General features: G+C 45.5%; 1 protein-coding gene across 4 annotated transcripts; it reads right to left on the reverse strand.

Moving 5' to 3' along the window:
* Window positions 1-534: 534 nt before the first annotated feature.
* Window positions 535-25,664, reverse strand: mgaa (MAX dimerization protein MGA a). Of its 4 annotated transcripts, none has more exons than XM_068339570.1 (30): window positions 22,900-25,664; window positions 19,434-20,604; window positions 16,418-18,254; window positions 15,363-15,468; window positions 13,458-13,955; window positions 12,371-12,481; window positions 11,939-12,067; window positions 11,166-11,288; window positions 10,374-11,080; window positions 9,969-10,245; window positions 9,709-9,851; window positions 9,313-9,399; window positions 9,071-9,176; window positions 8,393-8,781; window positions 7,729-8,196; window positions 7,379-7,640; window positions 6,718-6,888; window positions 6,147-6,446; window positions 5,389-6,059; window positions 5,191-5,307; window positions 4,998-5,109; window positions 4,751-4,911; window positions 4,539-4,661; window positions 4,341-4,452; window positions 4,126-4,238; window positions 3,719-3,830; window positions 2,987-3,637; window positions 2,736-2,870; window positions 2,559-2,633; window positions 535-2,473 (listed from the first exon to the last, which is right to left on the reverse strand). In XM_068339570.1, exons 2-30 carry the CDS (start codon window positions 20,528-20,530, stop codon window positions 1,809-1,811), a joined length of 9,858 nt encoding a protein of 3,285 aa, XP_068195671.1. In that variant the 5' UTR covers window positions 20,531-20,604; window positions 22,900-25,664; the 3' UTR covers window positions 535-1,808. The 4 variants fall into 4 exon arrangements, with proteins under 4 accessions (XP_068195671.1, XP_068195672.1, XP_068195673.1 ...); XM_068339571.1 differs by having other exon boundaries at window positions 12,371-12,478; window positions 22,789-25,664; XM_068339572.1 differs by having other exon boundaries at window positions 4,751-4,887; window positions 22,789-25,664.
* Between the last annotated feature and the right edge of the window lie 96 nt (window positions 25,665-25,760).

Below are 25,760 nucleotides of genomic sequence, written 5' to 3' on the forward strand. Positions count from 1 at the left end.
ATAAAATTATCGTGAAGTTTCAATGAACTTTAAAGTACATTTGAGGTACTACTAATTCATTAGAATGTCTGATATAATAAATCTTATGTTAAACACATATAGAAATCCTTTTCATGGTTTTTACGCGGTGTATGTTCAGATTTAACGTGTAAATATACTGAATACAATGGATTCGTTTCCGCCGTACTTTTATTTTTAAATCATCCACTTCCGTTTTCGTTCACGTGTTTTAACGTTTGACAGATTTAATGCCTGAAAGCTGAAATGAATCAACAGCGCAAACTAGCGGGACAAAAACGAATAACCGTCATGTGTACGTAGGTTAAATAAAAATCAACCCACATTATCTTAATTTAACCGAAGAACATAAAACTGGAACTGCAACTTTTTCCGGAGTTTAAATAATTTATTGGTATTTGTATTTTTTTATGTTAGTCTGTTAGCAGGTTTTCTCAAAAAGCTCTGACTTTTAATGACATGTTTTGTACAGAAAATATTAAATATCAGAATAAAATAGAAAATCACACACCAATAGATACTTTTAAACTTTATTATTATTAGTGTCTTTTGTCAGGCATCTGTAGGCCACCGGACGATATTTATCTACATCAGAGGTCCTTCAACGCATAAAAAAAATACAAATTTAGATACAATAACAACTGTACACTGTACAAACTGGTCTAACACAAAACAGAAGCAGCTTTATCCAAAAGACAGTAACAACTAAAAGTTTGAATGAAAAGAAAAACCTCACAAGGGCCTTTAAAGTGTTCTGTGCTGCTGCACCAACGAGTTTGAGTCCAAACGGTCGTCTCAATGTGTAGAAATAGATTATTCTCTAACCTGAATGAACTTCAGATACTTTTAAAGCATTAAAGGCTTATTAATACCTTTAATATACACACATCTATGTTCACACCTTTTTTGAACGTTTTCTGGTCCTTTGCTAGAATATTTTGTATTGAAATAAACGCAGATCTTCTCAGGAAACTGAATTGATTCTAATATAAATCAACGGTTTTCCATCATATTCACCAAACTGTAGGATCACTTGTCAGGGAAATGGTTTTTTTGAACAACAAAGTCAGAATTTTGTCGTGAAACGCAGATGATTTCACACCATCTTCCCGTACCCATTATCTCAGAGGAAAATGAGATTAGCCTTGATTTTATCTATTAAATAATGCAACCACTTAAAAAAAATTTCCCCAAATTTCCATCTATTATTATTCTCGATATATTTCCCTGTTTTTTTTTCCAATCAGCATTCTCTGACAGTCCGTTGTGGAGAACTCAAAGACGTAAACTACAAATGAGTAAAAACAGTTGTTTTAAAGGTAGCTTAAGTTGAGCATTGAAATACAAAAACAACAAAGATACAAAAAGAACTGATAAAGTTTCAAGTTACAGCAGAAACAACTTAATTTCCGAACTTTGCAGAAACAGATCTGAGGCACTCATTACAGCGTTTTTCCTACAAGGATAGAAAAAATGTCTCCGTCAGCCATCTTTCCATCAGACCGAAGAGGAACCGTTCAACCGGTTGCATTTGGTTGCGTCTCGCTGCCTTTAGAGCGCGAACTGAAAGCCAACAGGACGAAGCTGAAAACTTTGTGAAAAATGTGGACAAAATAAATACAACACAAACAAAAGTTAGCGAACGCAGTCGCTGATGGTCTGTCATCAGCGGGGCTTCTGATTGGCCCTCAAACGAGTCTTCAGATGAAATTATTCAACAGAAATTGAGTGCAAACGACCAATGAGGTCCCAAACCAGCTGTGACATCATCAGATTCAGGCCTGGTGAGGTCAGCTGGGGGCGTTTCCTCTCAGGCCCAGAGGAACCAGCCTCGGCATCGGCCTGCTGGCGGGGTCCACCACCTTGGCCCCGCCTACTTTCATTTGCAACAGAGGAGGCGGAGCCAGGATGCCCACCGTGTTCCCATTGGCGGGTCCCGGTAGCGGTTTGGTCTGGATCATCTCCGTGCGGTCGCTGAGGGTTGCTTTTTCTTCAATCTCAGTGGTGGGGGGGTCTTCGGGGTCCGAGTCCAGCTGCAGGACGCAGGGGCCGTGTGGCCCCTCCTCCTCCTGGCGCCCCGGGGCGATGCCCTGCTGGTTGAGGAAGACGAGCTCGTTGAGGAGGGAGGTCAGACACTCATCCGTGGACTCCGTCTGATCCGGGCCCCCGGGGGGGGGATCTGCTCCCGGACCCGGGCACAGAGGGGACGGGGGCCCCTGAGAAGAAGGTGGAAACGACGAAGCCTCGGGGGCGGGGTCAACCTGGGGCAGAGGCGGGGCTTGGTTTGTGATCTGGTCCCCCGGTGCAGGTGGTGGGGGAGGAAGAAGAGGAAGAGGAGGAGGAGGAGGAGGGGGCTGGCTTGTTGGGACCTGCTGCTCCTGCCCTGGGGGGGGCTGTTCCTGCTGGGGGGGTGTGGTTGATGGTTGAACCAGTCGCAGCAGGTTGGTTAGGTTTTCTGCAATGAGAGTAAACAGTAAAAAAGATGGTAATGGAGGGGGGGCAGAAGGATGACCCCCCCTCACCCTCCAACAGGATCTTACCAGTGGGAGGGCTGGGCAGGGCAGCAAGGTGGATCTGCTGATGGGTCACATGGGGGATGAGGACAGAGGCCAAACCTTCAGAAGAAGAGTAGAGATGTTACTTCAAAATAAAAGCATGTGGAGCCAAAACCATCCCCAGTGGCGTGAACTGGGGTGGGGGAGTGGGTGGGGGGGTACCGGGGGCCGAAGACGTCTGCAGCACCGTCTGTCCTGGGATCAACGGGCTCAGCGCCACCACCTGCTGACCCGGGAGCGCGGCGCCGACCAGCGACAGAACCTCTGCCGGCAGCACCGTCTGGAACGATGGCGGCGCTGCGAAAAAAAAAAGAGTTTGGTTCGGTCACCGGGATCGATCGCTGCTCGTCAATACGATCACCGATAACATAAATCAATAGATAATCAATCACATGTCCAGTCTGTCGTCCTACCGTTCACTGAAGCTGGGCTTTTACGGCGAGACAGGATGTTGGGGACGGTTTTGGGTCTGTCCCACACCACCGATGCATTATGGGATACCGGGGTGGGCGTGGCCCCCGGGGTGGATTCCGGCGCTTGAGGAGTCCTCTGACTGTTGGTCTGCAGCTGCTGACCTGGAGTCGTGTTGGTGGGTGGGGTTGAAACTGGAGTGGGAGGAGTCAGCTGCTCTACGTTGGACGACTTGATGACGACGTGGTCGTCGGTCGTGTCTCCCGCCGCCGCATCAGACGTCCGGTCCTTCGCAGTGGGCGGGGTTTTACGGCGAGTCGAGACACTGGGGACAGTTTTCAGCTTTTTCTGCACCACTGCGGCATTCTGGGATCCCCTGGGACGCTTTGATGTCGTTTTGCGCTTCGGCTGCTGAACTACAGTCTTACGACGCATCTTGACAGGCGATTGGACAGCTGTGGTGGTGGGCGGAGCCGTTACTGCAGTGGGAGGAGCCGATGTCAGCTGCTGCTCTGCGTTGGACGAGGTGATGATGTCGACGGTCGCGGCTCCCGCTGCTGGCAGCTGATTGGACGATCGCTTTAGCTTCACAGCCTTCTTCTGATTGGAGGAAAGTCGCTGCAGCTTCCACAGGACCGCCTTCTCTTGTTTACCTGCCGCCACAAGAGCACAAAGAGGATGTAACTCCGCCCACAAATGGACGGCCCGACCCTCGCCATCGGCCGGTCGGTCACCTGATCTCTGGGAGATGTGTCTGATGTAGGCGTCTCTCTGCTGACTCAGCGACAACTTGACGCTCTTCAGTCGCTCCGCCTCTTTCTGCAGAGTCCGGATTTCCTCTTGAGCCTCAAAACAACAAATTTAAATCCAATTAATTGTGGAAATAATTGAGAAAAGAAATATTTATATCATTCTTCATGTTAATTTGTTGTTTATTGGATACTCCTATTAAAAACACAAATTTGAAATTGCAATATTGTTTAGTTTCATGAAGAAATTCTGAAAAACTGTTTGAATTGAAATAAAAATACAAAAACCCTCTGAAACCACTCATAAAATTTAAGTTTCAATTAATTCTTATCTTCTATCTTCAACTTCCTGTTGATTCATTCAACGCTGAAAATGGAACAAACTTTCTTACCTTCCTGGCTTTCTCCTGAGCCGCTGGGTTTTCCCTATCGTCCACCACCACCACCTCTACATCGGAATTGTTGTTTTCACTTCCTGTCTCGGTGACAGATCGTCTGCCCTCCTCTGAAAACGACACACACACTTTAACAGCAGCTAAAAGATCCGGCGGAACAAATCTCTGTTTTAACCTTTTGATTAAACTCCAAAATAACTTCCTGCTCGTACTTGCTGGTGGAGCGATCGCGTACAGGAAGTGGTTCCTCCTCTTCATCAGCCACTCCTTCTTCCTCTTGAGATTATTTTCAGTGGTCGTCAGCTCTCGGATCACCTTAACCGCCTGTGCAGAAACACAAACCTGAATGTCGTTTTGCTCGGGTAAACGTCCTTCTTGACATGGGTGGGAGGAGCTAGAGGGGGCGTGACCTTCAGCAGCGTGACGACTTTGGACGCCTTTTCCTCGTGCAGCCCCACTTCCTTCCTCAGATCCTTGAACAGCCGCTGCAGCTTGGCTCGGTTTTGCCTCTCCATCGTGTTGTGAAGGAGACGCTGCACAAGCATGAAGACACAAGCGATCACGACGGACCCGTACGACGCCCGACCGCATGGCGACGCGGAGGAAATCAAACGCCTCCCACCTTACAGATGACTCTCTCCTCGTCCGACGAGTTGTCCGTGAAGCCGTCCGACTCGTCCACCACGTCCACCACCTCCACCTGATCGGCGTCTCCACTTCCTGTTTCGGTCTCAGGTGACCTCAGGTGGCTGCATTCCTCTAAATGCGCCACAAACACGCTTCCTGTCACAGTTTGACCTCCATTAAATCAGTTTGAGACGGTTCAACAAAGGAACAGAACCGTGTTGGTGTGGGTTCGACGCCTGTACCTTTCGACTGAGTGACGGCGTTCAGGAAGTCGTCCCTCCTCTTCTGCAGCTTCATCTTCTTCTTCTTGAGATCGTCTTCGGTCTTCATCAGCTGCTGGATCAGCTGCACGGCCTGTCCAGACACACAGACACACACACACGGTAACACCTGTATCCATGACGACGGCTCGTCGGGGGCCGGAGGGGGTGTTACCTTCTGCAGCGTGGTGACTTTGGACGCCGCGTTCTCTTCCAGCCCCAACTCGCTCCTCAGACGTCCGAACAGCCGCCGCAGGTTCGCTCGCCTGTGCAGCGAGTCGGCGATCCGATGCTGCAGACGGAGGAGGACAGGAAATAAAGTGAACGCGTCCCGTCTGTCAGCTTCACGTCTGTCTGTCTCTCCCTGTCTCACCTCTGTTTTACCGGTGGTGGGCGTCGCTCTCTTCTCCTCCTCCTCGTTGAAGTCGGATGAGTTCTCCGTCTCGCTGCTCTGTGACACGAGCTCGGTGTCGTCCACACAGATGATGTCCAGGTCCTCGATGTCTCTGGCCAGCTCTGGGTTTATAGAGGGATCCGACGGGGGAATGGGTGTGACCTCTGACCCCGGGATGATGGGGACAGGGTCCTGTACGGTAGAAACTTCTTGACAAGCGTCGCCAGAATTCACCACGGCTGAAGAGTCGGCAACGGCTTTGACCCCAAGCTCCACCCCCTGACTTCCTGAGGGTTTTAGGGCGACGAGTTGCATTGGGGTCACCGGGGGAAGAGGTGGAGCCACGGTGACGGGAGCTTTGATCACGCTGAGGCCGGGAACAGCGGGGAGTTTTGCGCAGGTGACGATGATCGGTTCCTTACTTGAGTCGGCGGGGAGGATTTTAAAAGCGCACATCCCCTTCTGGGTCTTGACGCCAGAGGCGGGGACGAGGGCGGAGGGGGAGGAGGACACTGGGGCTGATGGGAGGCCGCATGCAGAGGAAGAGGAGGTGGTCGTCACTGAGGTCACGGGGTGCGTTTGGTTGGCGACAGTGATGACTGGAATCTGATGCGAGACAGCGAGGGAGGAGGAAGAGGAGGGGGCGGAGCCTGGAGCAGGAAGGAGAACATCAAACATCCTTAAGACGCCGAGCAAACAAACGTGTTACAACCTGAAGATCTTCGGGGGAAACTCACCGGGCTGAACCGCGCTCCTGGGCTGGACGGGTCTCAGCTGGTTGATGGGAACCAGTTGGACCAGTTGGCCGTCCGATTTACGGTAGTACTGGACCCCCGCCTTCAGTTGCTGCACGAGCAGCCTCGGACCACCGGAGACGGACTTTGGAGGGCAGGGAGCCGGAGCCAGGATAGGAGCGGCCCCTTGAGGACCCGGGATAGGAGCAGCCCCACCAGGACCCAGCACGGGAACCATCATGAACTGGGAGCCTTTCGGTTGTGGGTTCAGTGGTGGAACCACACAACTGTTCAGCTGAGCGGCTGAAACATAAAACACACCAGACGAACGGGCCCGAATTATGGATTCATGTTCAGAGAAAAGAACGTCTGCGCTGCAAAGAGTTAAAACAAAACAAGAAAGGAAAGAAAGCATACAGATTTATCAGTTGTTATTTAGAACTAATATCTGTCTCTCTGAAATAATAATAATAATAATAATAATAATAATAATAATGACTTTTTTTTCACCTGCGGGTAAAGAATGAAACATTTAACAATCAAAAAGACAAGTCATCAGTAATAATCATGTTACCTGGTGTAGGGGCGGAGCTACCCGGCTGACAGGCCACACCCTGCGGACAATTGATCAACCTCACCATGACGACCCGGGACCCCGGACCATCAGGAGTCTCAGCTGCAGGCTTGTCAAAGGAGGGTTTGGGTTTTTCTGATTGGTCGATATTTCCTGCTGCAGGTGGCGCCGCTGAGACGAACAGGAACACGACGTTAAAGCAGCGAGCAATCAGCAAGGACCAATCAGAAACGACCTCCCTCAGTTTAACACCAATCAACTCAGAGGTTGACCTTTCACTGCTTTGTTCCTTTCTTGTGACGTCATGTATTAACGCAAAAACACTAGCGCCCTAATGCTAACAAGCTCCTGCAGCTGTCATGTTAGAGTTTTAAAAAAGTTTACAGCAGAACCTTGAGATACGAATGTGTTCTATGACTGAACTCATAAGTCAAACATTTAAAATAAATCACTTTCATCTGTTCCAGCCTTGTAAAAAAGCCCCAAACCCCCCTAAATTTTGAAGAAAGAATGAGGTCTTAGTATTAATAATACCTGAGTGTATTTTAATTATTTCTGCTAATACCAATTAGCCAAACAGCTAGCTGGGTAACATAGTTAGCAATCTTTTTGTTAACAAATTAGTTTTCCTATGCAGACAAACAGATAAACTTGTGTTCACCTTTAGTGGGTGATGGGATGGTGATCATGGGGAACACCGACTGGGATGTGGGTGGGGGGGTGTCGGTCTGGGGGATCGGTTGTGACGTCTGGGTCTGAGGAGGTTTACAAAGGGATGGGGAGGAAGAGGAGGAAGACGAGCCTTGTTCCTTCGTATTTAACGCCACGCGGCCGGTGAGGTAGGCTGCCAGCCGGTTGGCGGGATGGAGCGCCCCCATCTTCCCCAGCTGGATCTTGGCCAGAGGATACAGCTTCCCGTTCACCTGTGGAGACCAAACGGAGAAAAATGATTGAAATAACGTTTGACTTTCGGCGTCTAAGCTTAAAAGTGAGGAGAGAAGCTGACGTTACCCTGATCAGCTGGTCTGTTCCACACGGCTCCTTCTTATTGGCCGACAGGAATCCGGCGGGGGAGATCCCTGTGAGGAAAGGAAGCGCCAACCTGGGCTTGTTCTCCTTCCTGTTTCTCCCACCATGCACCTGGTTAACTGTCGACACCACCTCCTCTTTGGAGTCCCCTCCCCTCATCTCGTGCTGCTCGTCCTCAGGTGGCTCCGCCTCTTTCTCTTCCTCCTCCACTTCCCGCTGCCAATCTTCAAGCGGCTCTTCGTCTTCTTCTTCTTCCTCCACCTCTCGCTGCCAATCCTCAGGTGGCTCCGCCTCTCTGTCCTCTACTTCCTGCTGCCAATCAAGCTCATCAATCTCTTCCTCCTCCACCTCTCGCTGCCAATCTTCAGGTGGCTCTGCCTCTTCCTCCTCAATCTCTCGCTGCCAATCTTCAAGTGGCTCCGCCTCCTTCGCCACCCTTTCCTGGCGGTCCTGATGAGAGATCAGGATCCATTCAAACGTCACACAACGGCTACGTCATGTTTAGTCTCACGTTGAACCGATTGTGTTCAATAACCAATACTGAAAAATCCCAATAAAGTAAAGTAGAACCTGGAGATACGAGTTGAATCTGTTCGTGACTGAATTTACTTATTATGAGAATAAATATTATAGATGAAATGCTTACATTTCTCCCTCTTTCTTTTCGACTCTTTCCATTCTGTTGCTTTCCCTCCCTCTGTTTTCTCTTTTCTGGCTTCTTCACTGCTGCTGCTGTTTTTTCCGGCTCCAGGTTGGGCGTGGAGATGTGGATTTTGTACTGGATGCATCCGTTCTCCCCGTCCTCCTCCTCCATCCGCTGAACCGGTCTGATGAGGTACTTGGAGATCCAGAAGGGTTTGTCCAGCTCGTCTCGCGCCATCCGCTCGCACAGCTCCTTCAGCATGTTGCTCTGGTTGGGGTCCGACGTCCATTTGCATTCGGCGTGGACGATCAGACGCTTCGACGGTTTGGGCAGCGACTCCAGATCGGTGCTCGGAGGCTCGTCAGATGAAGGCGGCGGAACCGATTCACCTTCTGAGGAAAAAAAACAAAACAAAATTAATCGTTTTCCAACCACAAACTAAAAGCTTAACAAATTTCTCAGGATGACTTCAGTAAAGCGGGGAGTTATTTTACATAGGAGGTTTAAATTAGCCAGAAGTCTGTTTCCAAGGCAACCGATGCCTCCAGACTCACCTGGTTAGTTTTTTTTTGAAGCTGTTTCAAAATTATATACTTTACCAAATATCAGACCTCAGTTCTCCCTCTACAAACACCTGTTTGTTTCCTGCTGAACTGACGTGATGAAACTCTGTGAACCCACCTGGTTGCTGGTTGGTCGGTTTGGTCTTGGTTTCTTTCGGTGTTTGACTTTCCTGCTTCACAAGTTTTCGCCGTTTCCGTGTCGGTGTGAAGTCTTTCAGCAACTCCTAGAAGAAAAACATTAGATACCTAAACATCTTCTTTCATTCATGATGTATGAAAGAACTTTAAAGTGTGTGCATTGAAGATCTTGGAGGTAAATTTTTAGGGACCACAGACCATCCAGCCCATCAGGAGTCTTACCGTCTTTGTCTCCTTACTGAATCTCTTCTTCCTTCTTCTGTAGCCTCGGACTCGAGCGCAGCTTCTGTGATCGTCTCCCTTCTCCTTCTGTGATTGAAGACATGGGATTAAAGAAAAGCATAAGAAGAGGAGGATGACGAAGAACTTTGCTGCAGATTCAGAAATTGATCCAGGAATTGTTTTTTAAACATTCCACTTTAAGGTTCTTAAAACAAAACACTATTCCTAGAAAATGCTTTAAACTTCACGTCTGTTACTGGATGGTATTTTCTTTTATGGCCACCATTTCTGACGTATGAAATAATAATAAAAATGTTGTGGTAATTCTGCTCACAAACAAATGGACACAGATGAAATTGTCTTGGGGGGAGATGAAACACATTAAAGATCATTAACCTTTACTTTCCGCACGCTGGGGCGGGTCAGGATGGCCGCCTGAGGGGCGCAGATCGGGTCTGGATCGCGGTCGGTATCGTCCCGTCTCCACAGAGTCCGGACTCGCTCGGCGGGTTGGGAAACGCTGTCGGCCTCCTTCAGAACTATGAGTGACGAGAAACCAGATGGGCGGAGCGGAAGTCACGATGAGAGTTTGGAGACAGAATTTGAAGCAGTCAGGAAGACGGCTGAAGTTCTCCCACCGCTCCGAGCGTACTTACTGTAGGCCATCTTCATCCTCCTCTTCCTCCTCCTCTTCCTGCTGCCTCCATGCTGGGAGGTGCTGGAGTCCGACCCGTCCAGGTTCTTGAGGAGAACCACCTTCTGCTTGAGGCAGCTGCAGCCGAACATGCAGGGGGGGCGGCCGCAGTGGCTGATCCTGGGGCTGTAGGACAGGCTGGAGCAGACGCAGCCCAGCCGGCAGAAGTCGTTCAGGCAGGGGGGGGTCTGCCTCCGCATCAGCTGGATGGGAGCGGTCGGGTTCTCGCTGACGAAACCCTGAAGGGGGAACCACAGGAACCCGATTGGACCACCGTACAAACACACATCTAGACAAATTTGGGTTTCTACAGATTCACACTTTTATTTTGACACTTCCTGTCTAGGTTTTTGACGCCGGCGCTCACCATCAGTGTAAAGAGCGACGTCAGGGCAATGGTGGCCCGCTCCTCCGTGATGCTGGTCCTGTGTTTGCCCTCCCAAACAACCCCATCCTCCAGGTCCTTTTGTTTGAGCAGAGCCCGGGTCATCACCGGACGGCCCGCCTTTTTGGGGACTTCAACAGTCTGGTTGTTCACCGCTGCAAGTTCAGAATCTGACTCCAGGGGGGCCATGTCCTCGGGGGGTGCCGGGCCCTTGGTGAAGCCGAGGGTCTGGGATAAGATCTTGGGTTTGAGCTTCTTCCTCCTCTTCATGGTGAGCGGTTCAGAAGGAAGGGTGTCAGAAGCCTCGACAGGAAGCTGTTTGGATTCACCTGGACTGAGATCAGGACCTGTTGGCGTTTTGGGTTTGGGACCCCTCTGCCTCATGTATGCTCTTTTGGAGGTTCTCTTTGCTTTGATCGATAGTTTGGGTCTTTTGGAAGGGGGGACGAATCCGGATATGAGGTCTGCAGTGGGGGAGCCATCGGACTGCTTTTTCAGGACGTTGTCGAGGGTCCGGACGTAGCTGGTGCTCTTGGTGGGCAGTTCGTAGACCACCGGCTCCACCAGAGGCTGGGAGAAACTGGCAGCTCGTTCGTCGATCAGCTTGCCTTCGTTCTCCAGGTACTCGTCCAGCATGTCGCTGCAGAACGCCGAAAGATTCTTCTTTGGCGGATCTGAACTGGGACCAGCTTAAGAACACAAAAAGACACCAATGTCAGGAAAAAGACACCACAAGACTTAGAACGGTCAAATCCATCAACACCACAGAACCACCTTCAGGTTTGGGAGGTGCCGGAGTCAACGGAGCTTCTGACGGAGTGAACTTTTCTCTCCAGCCTTTGATTTGAGTCACGTCTGTTGTTTTTCCTGTTCTGGAAACAAACGCTGAACTAACAACTGGACACAAAAAAGAAACAGGACGAAGAGGTCAGCTTGATAATCACATCTATGAACACACTCAGAATTATTAATAAATTAAGCACTGAAATAGAGGTGAGCCTCAGCTAACATCATTAGTCGGTTCCAGGAGATGTGAAGCAAGTTGAATGAACCGGTCTCCAGACTAAACTGTAGATAACCAGTCCCAGTTCTGTACTGAACTTTATTAATGAATGCATTCTACAGTAACATGATATTATGTGCTTTTAATAGTTTACTAGTAATTTTATGATCCAATATTTGTGGCAAACAGACATAAAGTGGAGAAAAATTTTATTTTTCCGTGTCTTTTTATTGGAACTCGATGTATAATCAAGAACGACATAAATCCAAACGACGTAAGCCGAGGTTTACCTGTATTGATAAAGTGAAAGCAATAAGTCACAAATTGCCCATCATGACATCCAGTATTATATTATGCTATCTAACTTAAGTTTACTTGATTATTTTTCTTTCATGAGTAAAGAGGAAATAATAACAGGTGAATTTCCATTTCAAACTTCTGTTTTTCGGGAGAACTTAAAATAGAAACTCGGCTGGAACAACGACTTCCTCCTCAGGATGTCCAGTCGTGTCCAATCCAGTCAGGTCATTATGACAGTGCTAACCTCGAGACGGTGGCAGCTCCTGGGTCAGCGGCGCTGGACAGTCTCCAGGGGCTGGGATGGGCAAGCGAACCCCCAGGTATTGCAGGTCTATAGCCAGAAACGGGTCTAACAGGTTCATCTTCAGACCGACTGAAACCCACAAATGGCCATCAGTTCATTTCCATGGAAGTGAGGAAAATAATTTACGACTTCTATTTTGTAGACTTTGGTAAAGTAATTTATCAATAGCCTAGCCTGCCTAATTTATCAGTCAGCTCATCACTGTTTCACGTAACATTTCTGTCAGCGGAAAGTTCCTCCCTTTAAAGGAACCTGAATATCAAGAAAATTTTGAAAACTTCTGCCAGTTCTTATTTTTAATTTCTGTAATTACAGTGAGTTTGTTCTGTGTGCTGGATCAATTAAAATCTTGTCCTTCTACAAAGATCTGACCTTCTTGCAGAACAGGATGAATCACTTGTCGGTGCTTCATCAGCTTCAAATCTCTGAGCAGAATCTTCTCAAAGTCGGCGATCTTCTCCTCCAAACTCACTGCTGTTTCTACTGAAGAAAAACAAGTTTGTTATATCGTATTTTTAGTACATACTTACGGCCAGAGCCTTGTTGTTTCTGTATGCTTCTTTTCACAGGTCCTGAATGCAGAAGGAATCGGAGCGACAGGCTGAGCAGCGACCAGCGTCAGGACTGTCAGGACTTACTGACTTAATGTTTTCGGGATTTTCAGTTTAAGATTTAAGTTTAAGTGTTCATTTAAGCAATTTCCCTCTGGTGGATTATTAAAAGATTCTTATTCTGAACTAAATTGAGTGTATCACTATCTCTTGATGGGTTAACAACACAAATGGTTAAACTGTTGATAAATTTAACTGAGATAAGCTGCCACAAGATCTGAGCTGGTTCAATGTCCTGGGTGTAGTTAGCTTAACATAGCAGGAATAGCAGAAGCAAGGGCAATGTGCTACGCAACGTAGACATGAAACAGCTAGCATTATAACACAGTGGTCCCCAACCTTTTTTGCACCACAAACTGGTTTAATGTCAGAAAATATTTTACTGGACCTTTAAGGTGTGGTTGATAAATACATCCAAATAAAACAATACAACCACCAGAAAAACTGGTGTTTTGCAGCTCTTTAATTTGTAGGTTCTTTTTTCATCTCCTCATTGTCTCTTTTATCCTGAGCAAAGAAACTCTCCAAAGACTTGATTCTTGTTTGTTCTGCTAGCTTGGGAGTTTCAGTTTAGCAGTAATGTATTGTGTTAGCGACCAGAGCGGCCCCTTTAAAAAGGTAGTCATGTGACCGAGGCATGCATAGAGTGACTTATAGAGATGTGGAGGAGAGTATCCAATCATTCAAAACATTGTTCAGATCAGAGATAAAACAAAAATAATGTAAGTTTTGTATTTTTTGTGTGCGACCCGGTACCGACTGACCCACAGACCGGTACCGGTCTTCTGCCCAGGCGGGGTTGGTGACCACTGTAACATAGCAGACACACGTCATGCAGTGACACTTGCCTCTTTGTACATTTTTATCGCTGCCTTCGTGACACCCAAAGAATCGCTGATTTTGCCTTGGGGTCCGACAGACCACGTTCAGACCGGCTTGGAGCTTGGCCTTATTGTCAACGGTGAGTCTTCTCAAATTCGCAACAAGCTCAGGGTGGTTTTGCTTGAAGTTTGGGTTACAAAAATGATGATATATTCCACTGTCCCCAGCAGGTTGGTCCGCTTCTTTAACCACTGGATCAACCTTCCTGAAGCCGTACAGGTTAAGCTGACGGACGATGCTTGAGAAGTTGGTGGTTTTGAAGACGTCATTGTCTGAGTTGTTGGCGCTTGGAGACAGGATCTTTCTCTCACAGAGATGCTTATCAATGATGATGATATTACCAGAACTGTTCCAGCGAATGGATTGATTTTCGGGGTTGTTCACCAAGCGCCATAGTTTGGCTGGAAAGTTATTAGGGTGGATGCCGTCGGGGAGGAGTCTTCCACCAACCTCCACGCTTTTATCTGTGTGATTTGAAACACAGGTAGTATTTGTGGAACCAAGGCTGCATCAGAATATGAGGACAGACAGGCCAGCACTCTTACTAAGAGTTATAATGAAGTTGGCTAGGATTAGGGACAAGGTGTACTGGGTCATTGCTCAAGAGTAGGAGTATCAGCTACCAAGAAATTTTACTATCTGGCAGCAGGAATGTCAAGTGTTGTCAATGAATGGAGTGAATCAAGGAAGTGTCCAAACTGCTAATTTCACCCAATCCAGGGGTTCTGACAGTTTGACACTATTATTACTGCCATAGACATTGAGATTGGACGAGCATAACACAACCAAAGCAAGGTCCTGAAGATGAAGAGCTGTGACGTGGCAAAAGTGACAAGAAAGTTCTTGTACAGATTGAAAGACCTTCCATTGACTGTAGATAGTAAAGAACATTCTAATAATCTGAAATGACGTAAAGCTACAGTAAGTTAAATAAATTGTACTAAGTAAGTTGTAAGTTAAGACTATGATTGGACTTTGTGGGAGATGAGGCAGTGACCCAGCTCTTTGTCCCCATTAAAAGAAAAATAACTTTTTTGTGGACAATCACCTTCTGAAATAAGTATCTATAAAACAAAACTCAATTCAAGACTCACAGAAAAAGGACATTCTGAAACTGGCAGCTGCTTAAGATTTGACACTTAATATTGATGCATTTACAAAGGCTGAGAGGTGCAAGGTGCAAAATCTCCAATCTGAAAAATATGTTTGCTATAATCAAACCAAACCCTACTTAGACTGACGTTTCTTGTCCTCTGATGACAACAATCTCTAGTGTTTTGTAGAACCTTTCAGTGTTGAGCTGCCTCAAACAGCATGCATGTCCACACAGAAGTGTTCCGAAGGAATCCTTGCAACCATCTTTCAAATCCCACCAGAAACTCTTCATGGGATTCAACTCAGGTAAGTGTGAAGGCTATTCCCCAAACTTCCTGTTTATTTCAGAATAATGGGGCAACTTTTCGTGTGATTTTTGGTCAAGAGTGCACATGTTGGTGTATGGGCACAGATTTCAACAAATTAAACAACACAAAAGTAGCATTTTGTGCTGAAATAAATTATAGTCTGCTTTGATTTACTCAAACTGTTAGTTTGTGATTTGGTCATTGCAAATAGCTGAGATATAAACAGCTGACTAAGGTGTACTAACTGACTTGAGTGTAGTAACTGTACTAGAAGTATATAGTTTGGGTCGCCACGTCAGAGTTGCTTGAATCTGATCAATGTGCCCTCTGACTCCAGTGCTAATGCCAAGATTGGCTAAGCAACTCCTGGACCTCTCAGTTCCCAACACAGAGTTCAAACACATCATGGCCATTATTTTATTGTACCATTTAATATCCATTAGATATAATAATTGGTAGGGCTGTTACCATCCTCAGGTGCATCAGTGGTTTGTTGCAGGTGACCTTCTGGTGTCGTTTGGGGCTGCAAGGCCGTTTCTTCAGGCAAGTCCACAACATGGAGTTCGAGGGCCTCCTGAAATATTTGTTTTCAGTTTTTAGTTGTGTAAATGTATGTCAAATTGGATTAGACAATACATTATTAACCTCCGATGCGGGTTTAATCTTCATAAGGGCCAATCTTTCGGGGTGGCAGTAGCTCAGTCCATGGTCCCCAAGTCTTATGGCTGTTTCAAGACCCATGTCAGGCAACAAATTTTAGAGTGTGATCTGGCAGTGGAGAAATGCTAGTTCACCCTTGAACAAGGCACCATCTTCTTTACAAAGTTGCTCATTGGGGCCCGCCACTCTAACTCTCATCTGCATGTTTACAGGCCCCTGTGTTGCTTAGAGAACAATGCCTTACAAAAGTAGGCACTGTTCGACACCCAATAAAATATGTACGGCAGTACAAAAAATACTTGGCTTGGAGAGAACGCAAATATGTAGGACAATGACTTCCTCTGACTGCTTGATCATCAACTGACTCAACTGTCGCACCCAAGGACCAATAGTAGGACACAAGGGGGACTCTGATGATGAGTCCTGCAACTAAGATGAAACTATGACCGAAACTTTGCTCCGACCTGAAAAGAATCCTCAATAACCATCATACTGATAATAACTCCAAAGTCAATACAGATAGTAGGAATAGGTTGTCAAGTTCACGGACTAACATTATGAGGGTTATGAGTTCATTAACATAGAACTACTCTACTATGGGTACAATGGCACAGATCATACAGTGCCAAGTATACAGAGTGCCATCACAACAGTGCCATTACTTGATCTATTTGCCAGCCACGGAAATAGTGAATATAGTTGAAGCTGATGTGTTTCTCTACCTAAAAATGGATTCCATGGTTTTACAGCATCAGCTGTTGTATGTGAATGGTGAATTTTGTACTCAACATGCATCTCTATAACCAAGTTATTATTATTTAACAAGGAAGAAAATTTATGAATGTAAATCTATTCACTTTTACCTTTGATGTAAATGAAATAAATAACTGCTCCTCCACTGCCTCCAGGTTGGGCTGCAGCCTGGTGTATGTAGAGGGATCAGTCTTCTGATCCACACTTGTCTTATTAAGCTTTCGCTGCCGGGGAGTCTTCTTACTGCGCTTGCAGGGCTTGGAGGCTGGGACTGATACCACCGGCTGAGATATCTCATTTTCATTTCTTTCTACTATACTTGGAGGTGGAACAACAACCGTCTCTGTGTTTGAAAAGTCCACCCCAATCCCAAGGTCGTCAGTGGAGAAAAAGTGTACAAGGTCAGTAAGAGAAGGCGTGGGTGACAAGGCATCTCCATCTAATGAAGAGAAGGTTGGAGACAGCGACAACTGAAGTGCGAGGGGGGATAGTTCTGCTGGGAAAGGCAGCGACTGTTCATTCTCTTGGAATGACGGAGCAAGACCAGGGGATGGGGTGGATGTTGGGGCATCAAAGTTCTGTTGTTCAGGATGGGAGGGAGTCTGGAGAGGCAGCAACTGTGACATATCAGACTCCAAGGGAAGACTCTGTGGTGGGGGCTGAAATGCTGTGAAGGAATTCTCTATGTACCGCTCAGGTGGAGGTAATACTGTATGCCATTTAAATACAGATGAAGCAGGGGCTTCAGTAGATAGCAACTCTTCAGGACAAACTGCTTTCTGACATGGCTCAGGGGTAGCAGAGTGGAACTGGACCGTTAATGAAGGCGGCAGGGAAGGTGATGGTATTTGAGAGGTTGTGGGCGACAAAGGCTCAAAGTCAAAAGAAGAACATTCTGGATCAGGCAATAAAGAATCATTCTTCATGGTGTGACAATCCGAAATTAGTGAGCAAGATTCACTGATGGCTGGTGTGTGCTCGGAGTGTGGGGCAGGTAGCACTGTGTCAAAATGTGGTGACAAAATGTGAGACTGAGAAAAGGTAGTAAAAGTTAAGGAAGCTTTGGATAAAGATGTCCCAATGGTACAAAAAGGCGGTTCTGAGCTGGGTAAAACAGGGGAATCTAACACTGCGGAATCCGGAGTACTTTCAGTTTGCGGTCCCTTTGGTACTGTAGTACCAACTACAGCTGGACAAGAATGACTAGAGGATTGAAGGGTCATATCAACTGATGGTCCATTGTCATTACAACCCATTTCCTCTAGATGATCTCCATAGATGTGGCTGTTAGCTTTAGTTTCATCATCAATGAGGTCCTTCAAGCAATCACCAGTTGCATTCATGGTGTGATCAGAAGGAGGCAGACAGGTAGAAACTGCAGCAGAACTCTGTAATTCAGAGATAGACTCCAATGGAAGGACAGAAGGAGAAGAAGAGTCAGGTTTGCCCTTGGCTTTTTTAGATTTTGTAGAATGTTGCTTCAAAAAAAGAGCCAGGGCTGGTAGAGGGAGAGGAGCTGGCCGTTTATGCTGCTTTACGTTAATCTCTGAGTGCGTTTCAGGCTTATGTTGGTGGACATTGGAGGAAGAGTTCCTGGACACTTCCTGGACAGCAACAGCATTATTGTCCTCTGAACAATCTGTTTTAACAATGTCTTTACAGTTCAAGGAATTCCCAAGGTCCTGGCTGTCATTACATTTCACCTTCGTAACAATGGTTTTGCTGGTCTTTGCAGACGATGTGTCACTATATGTTTTGGCAGATAAACTTTCCTTCTTAGGTAAATCTTGGACATTGCATTTTAAAGCACTTGTTTTAGTGTTGGTTTGCTCAGTTCTGTGAGATTCGTTGTTATTGTCACCCAGCTGCTCAAGGTTGCATCTTTGCAGTGAAACGTGAGCCTCCCGAATGAGTTCAGAAAATAACTTCTGAGCTGGATGAGAATTGCTGCAGAAGGAAATCAAACAGTTAAAATACTGCATTTCTAACATCAATGTAATCATGTATAATGAAATAATATCATAAATACGAGTTAACTCACAAGGTGCAACATGTACCTCAAATTAAATAATGATGGATGTGGTAAAATATCAAAAATAGCCAAGTTCCAGAATCAGTGCTTTAGGTGTTACAAGTGCCCCCGAATGAATAGCGACATGACTAGCAGCTACCATCTTGACACCCCCACCCACTTGCAAATACATTCACGCATGCTTTTAAAAGAAGAACAGGCGTTAACAGCTGTTTATTAGTTCCAACTACAGGTGCATAGATTTTGGATTTCAGAACAGGGCAGACTACTTGAATGACTATGAAAATAAGTCTACAAATAGCAAGACAACAAAAATCAGTCTAAGGAAAACCAGAAAGTCAGCCAACTCTGATAGTCGATTTATCTGCAACACAACATACCAACTTGTGCGTTCACTGAACCAATTTTATAAGACCAGGTCATGGAATTCACCGAGGTGTAAGCTAGCAATGCTTAACAGCTGTCTGAGTTTTACAAAATATCTTAACAATAGTCCTAACACAACAGTAGGAGTTTTGGCTTCAGCATTTGGGTTGGAGAATGGATGAAAAAAGAGCCAGGATTACAGTCAGGTACACTAGGGAGAGAATCTACAACTTCTTTTTTCATAACAACCTGAACAAGGGCGTTGGATGTGTACACAAATAATGTAGGTAAAAAAATGTTGACCATCATGGGGCACACAAAAGTTAGTGGGAAAGGAAAAGAATAGAAAGTCTGCTCTACAGCAATGACTTAAGAACAAGCTTGAAATGGTAAATAAGGAAACGTTGCCCTGTGATACAGACGGACGAGCACTGTGTTAAATTCCTTAACTGTGGCAGATAACTGGAAAACTGTCACAAGACGTTTAAGTTGGACACAGTTGTGTTCTGAATATGTAGTGAAAACATATTGTAGCCACACTTGGTAAAGAGAGCAGGAAACACACTAGTTGCAGTAGCGAATCCCATGCCATAAGCTTGGGTACAAAGCCGAAAAACAATACTTTACTGTACATTCTGAATACGCTATTCACGCTATACTCTAGCCAAACTGATGTTCGAGCCAAAGCATTTGAAGCACCATCTTCACTTTCAAAAAGCGACTCTTACCCTGAACATTCCTCAGTGATTTTGGCAGCTGACTGATCATTGCTTGTAGTGGAATTGTTCTGGAAGTCAACAGACACAGAGGGCTTTGTCTCCGACTCTTTCAAACCTTTAGGCTTATGGTTTGCAAGCAAAGACTTCAAGCTCTTCTTCAAAGGATGTTGGTCATTGGTTGTCATACCTCCATCTTTGTGCAAATCTTTGCTAGAGTTCAATTTGAGTTTTAGCCCACTTGAAGTGAAACCATCCTCCTTTAGTCCTTTACTGAATGGGTTGTAGTCAATTTTAAGCTGAGCAAACTGTGAATTTTGGTAAGCAGTGACGGCCATAAACTCAGTCTGTGGAAATGTAAATGTGGCAACATTGGGACCACTTAGCTTGATGTCTTTAGCAGCTTTGTCAGTTTGAACCACATGCAATCGTGGAATGTATCGATGCATCGGATTCAGTATGGTATTCCCCTCTTGGTCTGTGCTGTTACTTGTTAGCTTCAGTTTGTAAAATGACACTGGATTCTGCATCCATTGCTGCCCTGTTGATGGAGACTGTGGATGAGCAAATGGTTGACTCTTAACGTGACATTCTGCCTTTCCAGCAACTTGCCAGGTCTTGCCAGTCCACTTGTAACAACTGTTGTCTAACGGTTGAATATCCATGAGCAAAGTGTATTTCCGCGATGGTTGCAAGCCAGAGATTCTGAAGCGGCAGTAGGGAAACATCCGGCTGCCTTGATTAGTCAGAATCATCTCTGTTTTGCATCTGAAAAACTCGTTCCACATGTTGTTATTGTCCAATGTCACTCTGATGCCTTTGCAGGTGCCATCAGGTGACAGGTTCTCTGCCTGAGGGTTGGAACTGACAGGTTGTTTGGTGGCTGGTAATTCGGCAAAAGTTCTGATAGCTTCCGTTGATGGGTACATTTTGGGTTTACCCATAATCCCTGCCTCTTCACTGGTTATATGGGTTCTGTTTTCCATTCCACCTTCGCTTGCCTTCCCTGGGTTCAAGACGACAAAGTGTGCAGGTGCAAGTAATGCCACAGGGGTAGCTACCCCATCCTGATGTAACACCATTCCTTTCTGCCTCTTCTCAACATCCATGAAAAGGTCCCAGACATTTAAAGGCAGGGGGTTCCTGTTTCATAAACATCTGTATGACAGTTCAGGACAGCATCCTAAAAACAAAAACAAGTAACTTTCATTAACTTATTCAAATGTACATATTTAAAAAACTGAGGCAAGGCCAAAATGACATTACATTCATAATGCTCACTGTCATTTCCCTTTAGTAAATCTTTCCGTGTTGTGGTTTGATTTATCATTATGACAAACTAATCACTGTGCTAGATGGCATGCTCCCCAGCTGTACACATCTTCAACAATCATAAGTGATTCTTTACCCATCTTGTCAAGAGGACAAAACAGTCACACTCAGGACTCCAGTGTGGAACTGTTACAAACACAACTTAAATAGCTAATGTTGATGTGACCAGATTTAACTTTGATGATCACAGAATAGCAAGTTGACAAAAAATGTCTTGTTAGATCTTAGTTTTACATTTGACAACATCTGAAGCCACAACAAATGGAGCATTGAAGAAAAGCCACTAAGTCAAGTCCTAATGGTCCACCGTAGTTTGTTCCAAGTTCATCACAAATCCTCCATGATCACCAAGGCTAATCGGGGAGTCCCTCAGGGTTCTGTGCTTGGACTAGTATCAGTCAACTTATGTTTGCTCCCTTAAGGTAATATAGTCATGAAAAATTCCATAACTTGTTATGCGGATGACATAAACTTTTACCTTTCAATGAAACCAGGTGAAAATAAACAAATTAACTCATTGGCTGCCAGCTCTTTGTAGCAATTAATCTCCTTTGATGGGCTTTCTCCAATGCTCTAGACATTTTTCTGTGTTTTCTTTCTGTTCTTAACCAATCCCAAGATGCTTCGCTCAGAGCAACACTGCGTTAGCTCGCGGGTGTGTATGAACATACGCAAACATTGTTGCATCGTAAGCTGCCTCAACTCCTTTATCTTACCAGCATCGTGTGGACGGGGCCTCAGTCTTTAACTTAACTTTTTCCCAGGAGTCCCTGGAATGAATTCACTCAAATTGTTGTGGACTGTGATTGAATTTACTGCTGGGATGTTGATTGACACCCTCTAGCATTAGTTCTACTATCACTGCTATTTTAAATACTATTATGATGGAAGTTGTTGGCAATGTTGTTGTAAGGGTCTTTTGTTCCTATTCCCTCTCTGTGAGCTGTTGTAGCGTTTAGTAGCTAGCTCTAACATGAAGACGACAACCGAAAATGTCTTTCCAATTAGAGTTCCAACACAGTGTTTGGGAGCTCCTATCATCCAACTGGAAGAAGAAATCAAACAGCACGAATCAGAAAAGGAGAATTTAATCTATTCTTTAAAAACACTGCTTGACGCACATCTGGAGATGTCACTGCTGGGAAAACTACATGCTAGAGCGGCGTTTTCTGCCATTGTCTTGTTCAGTGTTAACAAAAACAAGGGTTTTTTTAGGTGCTATCATGCGATTTCCGTGTAACAAAGACTTATCACTCCAAAAAATAAAAGTATAATAAAAGGTGAGAAAAAAAATCAAGAAAGTCATTCCTTCACAGCTAGTTCAAACTAGTTTGCTATAATTCATTGAACCACAAACCCTTTCCTCGCTGGATGGTGGCTTTGTGAGATACATCGTCAGGTCGAGCCAATGGGAAATGGAGTTGGAGGGGTCATGGATTCTACAAGATTCGTACTTGCAACTTTTACGGAACAATATTCCAGAAATTATCCACTCACTTGACAGGTATCTATTTTAAAAGGTGCGTAGTCATTTTTTTGCTAGCTGTCATGTTTTGAAGACCAATTATTACACTGAGGAAACCAAGGAACGTAATTCTATTATCGCGGCAATGCTTCAAACCGTGAACAGTTAGTCAGTATGTCTGTACCTTCGTCCACTAATCCAACCATAACCATTGTTGTGCATGATGATTTTTGTCACTATTATCCACCAGAACTGCATACTTAAACTGGTCAACGCGTTGCAACTTACCAGCGGTATCGAAGCTGAACCGAGTTAAAATTCAAATTATTTTTGCTAAGCAAAGGAAAACCGATCTTCAGACTTTGACTAGCTATTTCTATTCAGTAAAACCTTGATTTGCTGGAGTTTGATGCTTTAGTTGTTCTGTGAAACCAAACAGAACGTGGCTAGCTAGCAGCAGCAGGCCTGGTGACCGAGCCCAGCAGTCGATCTCCACTAAACACTAAACCCGACGGTCGTTCTGCGTGGACACTCCGGGACCATGTGCTCCCACACGGGCACACGGATTACCTTCTGCGTGGTCCAATGGATCACGTGTTTCGACGGCGTGACATTAATCCAAGCGTTACCGTCGGTTTTTCCGCCGTATCAAACCCTTCGACATCGTGGGTCTTTTCTTACTGGGCTCAGAAAAACTGCATTCAGTCCCTGCGGTGAGACGTCATCGTCAGACCTCCGGTTCTCTCCAGTTCTGCGCAGCCTCGGACGCCATCTTGTTGCCGCCACCTGGTTCAAACCCCGTCCCGGCTCCACCAGGCACCAACACCGGAGGTTCGGTTCTTTTCTATACGCAGGGATCCTCGGAGATGGCCTCCCCCCCGGTTCTACTCGCCGGATCGATTATTGGATCGATTAAATCGCTTTGATGTCAAAGATCGACTCCATTGCCGACGAGGATAGACAATACCTGTCTGCTCAGTCCTGTTAGCATTAGTTACTTGCAGCCTGATTATTGATTAGCAATACTAATAATTAACCTTGAAATATCATCTACGTCGAAATGTTGTTGGTTGGAGTAGCCGCAGCGTCGTCGTCATCAAAAACCGAACGATCTGGTTTGTGGCCCGGAGCCACGCCGGCTAGGTGACATCATCCGGTTAGCTAACGGCCAGTTAGCTAGTGATGGACGACCAGTCTGCTCACGAGACACGGTAACGTTAACCTACGTCACGACCGTTACACGGTACCGTGGGAATGTCCACGATTGGAATCCGCTCGAACATTTACCCGAAACAAAAGCAGCTTCGACCAGAATGGGTTGTTGTTTTTTAGACAATCACCTTTTTTTTTTTTTAGTGTGAAACGGAACTTCCGGTCCGACAGGGTTCGGGCTCGTGAGTGCAGCCCGCGCGCGGGTTTAGGGGTACAGACAGTGGCTCGTGCGCTGCGTGAAGACGTCAGACTGGTGGCGCGTTCGGTGTCCGGGCCGCTTGTCTCGCGGTAAACGTTTTGTTTGGTACGTTCTGTGTCTCGTGGCTGGAGGCCGTGATGGATCCGGTTCACCTGCTCAGATGTTTACATCTACAATCCAAATATGTGGAAGATGATGTCATGAAATCCATTCCAGTGACAATAAGTCAATAAGATCCAGGGTAAAAATGGCTTTGAGGAACGTTTTGTGTTGTAAGATACCTGTGTGTTATTTTATGTTAATTTGGTGGATTAATTTACATCCAGAACTTCTTATAAAATTGTATAAACAGGTAAACCTTGTCTTACGTCATTCCAGGAGACACGACCTGAGTCAAAAAAGAGACCCAAGTTGAATTAAGTTGTCTCCATGCCAAACCCAAAAAATCATTGGCAGTTCTGTACTTTATGTCTTTTTTTAATATTATATGGTTAATATGAATCTATTTTAAGCTTACAAATTTTATTTAATGTAGAAAAAAATAAAAAATTTTAGAATACATGTTGATGTTTACCATACATTGGACGCTTTATGAATGAATGATAAATGTTTTTAAGGTTATAAAACAAAAACAGGAATTATTTTGCAATGGTGTAAACATTTCGTATATCTGAAAATCGACGTATAATCGAGAACGGCGTAACTCAAAACGACGTGAGCCGACGTTTACCTGTGATAATATCTTGGTGATGTGTATTCTGTGGACGCTGTGCTTTCAGTGTGTGAGTCCAGTGGCCCGTTGTAATGTTTGTCCACCTCTTCAGTCGTGTCGGACGTCATATTTGGATTCGGGCGGATCCCTCACAGTGGATCAAAGCTGGTGGGAATTTTTAGTGAAACCAAGCATCTCCAACTATTAGTGGATTGGCTTGTTTATAAAGGATCAGTAATTTCATCATTACAGGACAAATTATTCAATCATCATGGTGTATTTGGTTGATTGGCAAAATATAAGTAATATCAGTTTGCAAAAAAACAAAATCAAATGTTATAAATGAGCAACACAAAATGCTGCTGTTACCGTCGTCGCCCTGAGACTCTGAGCCAGATGGACTTCCTGTAGCATTACAGCCCAAAGATTATCAATCAGGTCTCCATACTCCACCCAAAAGCAGCTCAGAACCATTTAAAAGAGACGGACGTTTGTGATTTGGAGCAGGAAGGAAGAAGATCATCCTCAGGAACTGGAACCCTGTAGAGGGTACGATGGTTTCCATCCATGAGGAGGCTGAAGCTGAAGCTTGGCCGTCACCGGACGCTCCAAAGAATGAATATTCCAGAAGTCATGGTGTGTCCCAGAGAGAGACCGTCTCAGAGAAAACCTCAGAACATGGTGGGGATTTGAAGGCAGCAGGTAAACCAGGAAGTCTGGCGGAAGTCAGATCTGGATCGTGAAGTCAAAGGGTCTTGAACTCGGTTGAATCTCAGACTGGAATAGTAAAAGTGTTTTGTGTTACGTTTGGGGAAAACGCTCTTATCTGACTTGTTTATTTCAATTTGGTTTTCACACAGCTGGAGTGTTGTATTTTTTGCCAATGAGCCAAACGGAATGGGGGTTGAATAAATTTGCTTTGCGTCATCCGTGCTTCAGACTTCTATCAGAAACCCTTGGGTATAAAAGACGAGATCTCTTCCAGCCGACTTCATCGACCAATGTCTTTGTTCCTTCCACACCCCCACCAGTACATGTAGAAGTCTGCCAGAAACGAATCTGAAATGGTTTCCTAGCTTTTTGTGCCACGTCACCTTCACACTGAACGGGTGGACATCGTTTACACTCGGGCCCAGGGGGGTTGAAGCGTGGAAGGCTTTCCGTCCCACCTTTAAGTCTCTTTTATCCTGTGTTTTGTAAACACGTTCTTGTTGTGCTCACTTCGTACACACTGGTAGGTTTGACTACGGTAGTTAAAGATTCCAGATGCTAGAAGTTACAAAAATGAAACACTGGAGAAATAAAGGTGACAAATACGACCCTTTATTCATTTGTCAAGAGTGTCACGTCTCCCCTCTGTAGATCTGAAGGTAAGAACTTTACATCAGATTCAGACTTCTCTTAAGAAACTCCAGGATT

This window comes from Antennarius striatus, chromosome 17 (assembly GCF_040054535.1).
Source record: "Antennarius striatus isolate MH-2024 chromosome 17, ASM4005453v1, whole genome shotgun sequence".
NCBI classification, from domain to species: Eukaryota; Metazoa; Chordata; class Actinopteri; order Lophiiformes; family Antennariidae; genus Antennarius; species Antennarius striatus.

Coding starts and splice junctions, on each gene's coding strand:
- mgaa (XM_068339570.1), bottom strand. CDS start 20,530: ATGGATGTTGAGAAGAGGCAGAAAGGAATGGTGTTACATCAGGATGGG. Junction 11,289..11,938: donor GGAGCTGCCACCGTCTCGAG/GTTAGCACTGTC, acceptor TTTTGTGTCCAG/TTGTTAGTTCAGCGTTTGTT. Junction 2,474..2,558: donor CCTGCCCAGCCCTCCCACTG/GTAAGATCCTGT, acceptor CTCTCATTGCAG/AAAACCTAACCAACCTGCTG.